Source organism: Hippocampus bargibanti, linkage group LG18, assembly GCF_051943395.1.
Source record: "Hippocampus bargibanti isolate YZ-2025 linkage group LG18, ASM5194339v1, whole genome shotgun sequence".
NCBI lineage: Eukaryota > Metazoa > Chordata > Actinopteri > Syngnathiformes > Syngnathidae > Hippocampus > Hippocampus bargibanti.
In genome coordinates this window covers 15,949,850-15,954,442 of record NC_142751.1, presented here as the reverse complement: position 1 = coordinate 15,954,442, position 4,593 = coordinate 15,949,850, and the positions used below count along the sequence as shown (strand labels likewise).

Sequence of the window (4,593 nt, the reverse complement as noted above, 5' to 3'; positions counted from 1 at the left end):
CCGTAACGGCTGTAAGTGGGTCCCGCCCAGGCTCGGGGGGCCCCTCGGGAGAGCGAGGCAATGACATCATGGCTGCAGGAATGCTGTCGACTGCCAATCTCCACCTCGTGTGAAAGAAAGCTTGCCAAGTGGAGCTTCTGAAAACTTCAAATGGGATTTCAAGTGCCAACCCAGTTAAAAATCATTCCGAAGGTGCCTTCAGCCTTTATAAAAATAAAATATACTAAAATAAAATACAATACAATAAAAATAAACTACAATAAAATATAATCAAATAAAAAACATTGAATTCAGGAGTGATCTTGCACATACAGCTATTTTCAGATTTTATTTTCAACTTGCACACACTATATATATATATATATATATATATATATATATTCAGGTGTTCAGGTAACATCTAACTTGCAACCGAGTTCCGTTCCGACTAAATGGTCGTAAATCAAAATGGTCGTAAGTGGAAATCCATTGAAAGTGTTGACTCAGAGGCTAAATGAGTGGCAAACTTTGCCCTCCGGTGCCGTCACACGTTCGATTGCTGTGCGAGAGCGACATGCAGGCTGGCTGGACAAAATTGTCGTACGCGTTGCGGTGAAAAATGGGGTCTGGAGTGTATGGGTGGTCGTAAGTTGAGCGTGTTTGTTGTAAGTCAGATGTTACCTGTATATATGTGCCAAACTTGTTTTCTGAAATAATAAATAAATAAAATATTGAGGCAGATGAAATATTCAGTCGGCAAGGAGCTTCCTTCAAGTTTTCAAGTACAAAGCAAAATGTCATGAAGAAAAGGAGCCGGCGTGACTCGTTTGTTAGTGCTGTCACAACACAAAGTTTGGGTGTAAACATGCGGGTTTGCCCATTTTTTTTCCAAGCACAAAAGGTGTCAACTTATGTTGAGGAAATAATCATAAATGTCTTGAAACTCTAAATGAGGTTTCGAGTTTTACACGTAAAAAAACAAAACAAAAAAAAAAACACGAATATGTGCTTGGTTGAAGAGATTAAAAAAAAAACTCGTGTCTTCTTTCTTCTACGATAGGAATATTATCAGTCCACTACCTTCAAACTGTGACAAAGTTGTTGTTTTTTTAACTGTTCGATATTCAACTCTTGGTTACATTAAAGTTCAGAATACTGTTCAGTAGGACCGGAAGTAACCCGAGGCACACCTGCACAAGATGTGCTATCTAGCTAGCTACCTAGCTAGCTATCTATTTGCTATTCATTGGCTATCTATTAGCTGTCTGACTAGCTAGCTATGTAGCTGGCTAGTGTGGAAGATCCAAAACGTACTTTGATGTTGATGAAAAAGTGTCTCCTTCTGATTTTATGGGGGGGGGGGGGGGGGAACCCAAAAAATACCCCCAAAATTCAAGTCCGTTTGGGAAAGCTTGGTTCCCGCTTCAGTAAAAAATGCTGAAATGAAAATGGCTCCAGGTGTGTCTTAGGCGTAGCTGGCGACGGCCGCCATGATCTGCAGCGCCATGGACAAGCAGGGCACCTGCGCCGCCACGTAGGCCAGCGAGCGGGCGGGCGCCGGCAGCGCCGCCAGGTAAGCCGCGCTATGCATCGCGCGGGCCGCCGTGAAGGCCACAAAATGGAGGCGCGCCGTCCCCAGCGAAGGACCCGTCATGGAGTAGACGGCGCCCAGGAACAGGAAGGGGAAGATGTTCTCCATGTCGTTGCGGTGAGCTCTGGTCAACAAGAAAACATATTTGTGGTTTTTCAATCTGGCTCCGATGAAGAAAGTGCTTGCGGCGTACCTGCGGCATCGTTCCACGTCGGGATCCAAGCGCTGATATTGAAGTCCTCCGTGTCGCAGGGCATCTTCTGGGTTGGCAAAAGCCTTCGAGAGACAACGCAACAAACATCTGCGGTGACATTTCCAATCTTCGTAGCTCGCTCACCCTTTCATTCATCAAAAAATCTTTCCATCCATAGCTTTATTCCCTCCTTGTGTCTCTTCTACTCACATTCATGACCCCCACGTTCATTCACTCTTTCACCACTGCTTCCAAAAAACACTCATCCACTCATTTAAGTGGAGTCTCTTCACTTTAACTCGCTCACACAATACACTATTCATTCTCAAAAAATCAACTCACTCATTCAAGTCACTGGTTCACTCGTTCACTGACCTTTTTGCGTAGCCTGACTTGTCCGGTGATGAAGGCCAGAAGGTACATCTTGAGCAGCAGCAGGACGGCGTAGAAAACAAAACAGGAAAAGACGCCATTATTGTTCCTCAACATGACGACGTTCCACGTGGATTCAAGTCCAAAAGTCGAGGAGCCAAAAGAAGGAGCAGTGGAGGCGTTGCGACGTGCCCTATGAGGTGTCCGCCGCGAGGGGGGCTGATATTTGTAGGCCGCCTGCCTGCCTGAGTCCCCACCCACTCACCCACTCACTCACTCACTCACTCACTCACTCACTCACTCAAATGATGATGGCCGTCCGTCTGAGCTGGAGAGGAAAAGCAACACACACTGACACACGTGAGATGTCTAAACATGCATGAGTGCTGTCTCCCCTCGGGGCGCAGCCAGCCAATGACAACTCGGGAGATGATGATTATTATTTCAGAAGGCACGCGACGTGTCTTCTTTTTTTTCAATGAAAAAGCAACAGCCACAAGAATGCTAAGAAGTAGCATGGCTAGCTAAATGTTGAAACAAAGATTTTAAAAAAACATCTCTCGACTGGGCTGAAGTGATTCAAAAAAAAACTTTCATTGAAGGCTAATTTGTGTTTAAACTCGACCCCCCAAAATTATAACTGAAATTATATCAAGAAGTCAAAAATAAAGACATATATCACTGTTCCGTTAGTTACCAGAATGAAGTAACACAGCCGCAAAGTTATGAAAGTAAGAGGAAAGGAAAGAAAGAAAGAAAGAAAGAAAGAAGTAGAAAAACAAAATCCAGGAGCCGCTGGAAAGGCAGCCATTCTCGCGGCGCCATTTTCAAGACAAAAAAGCAAACAAACAAAAACGAAATAACAAATAATCTGACAACACAAAGAATCATTCGTTCTTTGGCACTTGCTGTACCCTCTTTGTGACACGAAGCGGTTCTAGCTGAAAGAGGAGAGGATCAAAGCATTCTTTTCAGCAGTGGACGTCATGGTGGAATGTGCACGTCTACTACAAGCTAAATGAGCTAAATTAAAGCTACCTTTTAGTCCAGATTTTAACAAGCATCGTGGTATGTTTGATTTGCTTTTGCGGGCCGCTAAAAATGATACGGTGGGCCAGACGTGGCCCCGGGGCCTTGAGTTTGACACCGGTGCTGTAATTGCTCTTTGATCTCTGCGAAAAAACACAGACAAAATGGTCTTTTCGTGCGACGCCAGGTTGTTTGAAGGCTCCATTTTCTTTAAGGTTTACGAAAATATTTCATTAGCTTGACTGAAGGCTAAATTGTATGTTGTTAAAAACATACAATAAAAGGATTAAAGTATATCATGCTATATGTATCGAATAAATAAATACTAAAAAAATGACACCTGGTTGTCTATGGAAAGAGTTTGCTTGAGGACTCACAAATAGTGTTCAATTATAAGTATTTTTTATGTTTAAAAATGCTGGGCAAAAATATGGATGTTAGGCATATTGAAAACTAAATGACTTCAAGTTACGTAAAGGCAAACCTCTTTTGAATCCTAAAAAAATGTGCGGCGGTTGCTTTTGTGTCCAATGTGTCGGTGGTGCCAGCCATTGACACAAAGACAAGCAAGTCGCCTCCACGTATTGTGACTCACGTTGCCGGCAAGTGACTTTCTCCGGAAAGCCCTTTTGTGGTCACGACGCTAAAATACGATGACTGCGGGCAAAACAGCGGCTTGTGTGCTTTGCTTGCAACATAAAAAAGTTTCCACTCCAAAACCAAACTGGGATGTTATTACTCATCAAAGCATCACACGCAGTCTACTTTGCCGTTTTTCCGATAGTACTTAGCAAAGTGCACAAAAAGACGTTAATATTGGCTTACGAACTTAATTGGTTCCCAGAAAGTGTGTGTAAGGTGAAAAGTGTGTATTCCAAACATTAATTTCCCATAGGAAAACATTAAAATGAGACTAATCCGTTCCCAGGTCCCCATAAAACATCATTTTCAAATAAATAAGCCTTAAAACTAGACCAAATATACCTTATTTTATGTATAATAAATGTGCTATGGTATTGTACTTCAAGAAATAAACTGTACTGTATAAGCAAGTCGTTTTATTGACCTTTGTGATGGTCGTTGATGGCTTGATGGAATGGATAGCTTTGTGCAAAAGTGTCTCAAGGAGCTCTGGGTTGGACATCTTAGAAGTTGTTCATGAACGACACATCACTTTGTGTGTTTCCCGAAAAATAGTTCATATGCCAAGATTATATTCTCGCAAATTTAAATTTCACGTTCGTAAAGTGAAAAGTTTGTTAGCTAAAACATGCGTAAAGCGAGGTATCACTGTACATATATTTTTTGTTGTTCTGGTGAGGAAAACAGCCAGTGCGATTTAGCTTCAAGCTAACAATTCAATGTGAGCAGTCATTCTGTCGGCAAACTAAACGAACTCCAAATCATGACAAGAAAAAAAACCCGAGGA

General features: G+C 42.4%; 1 protein-coding gene across 1 annotated transcript; it reads right to left on the bottom strand.

Annotated features, from left to right (window-relative positions):
* Positions 1–727: 727 nt before the first annotated feature.
* On the bottom strand, positions 728–2,702 carry ptges (prostaglandin E synthase). The gene is made up of 3 exons (XM_089020368.1): positions 2,139–2,702; positions 1,764–1,846; positions 728–1,694 (listed from the first exon to the last, which is right to left on the bottom strand). Exons 1-3 carry the CDS (start codon positions 2,250–2,252, stop codon positions 1,445–1,447), a joined length of 447 nt encoding a protein of 148 aa, XP_088876494.1. The 5' UTR covers positions 2,253–2,702; the 3' UTR covers positions 728–1,444.
* Positions 2,703–4,593: the final 1,891 nt, after the last annotated feature.

Coding starts and splice junctions, on each gene's coding strand:
- ptges (XM_089020368.1), bottom strand. CDS start 2,252: ATGTTGAGGAACAATAATGGCGTCTTTTCCTGTTTTGTTTTCTACGCC. Junction 1,847..2,138: donor AAGTCAGGCTACGCAAAAAG/GTCAGTGAACGA, acceptor TGTCTCTCGAAG/GCTTTTGCCAACCCAGAAGA. Junction 1,695..1,763: donor GACGTGGAACGATGCCGCAG/GTACGCCGCAAG, acceptor CTTGTTGACCAG/AGCTCACCGCAACGACATGG.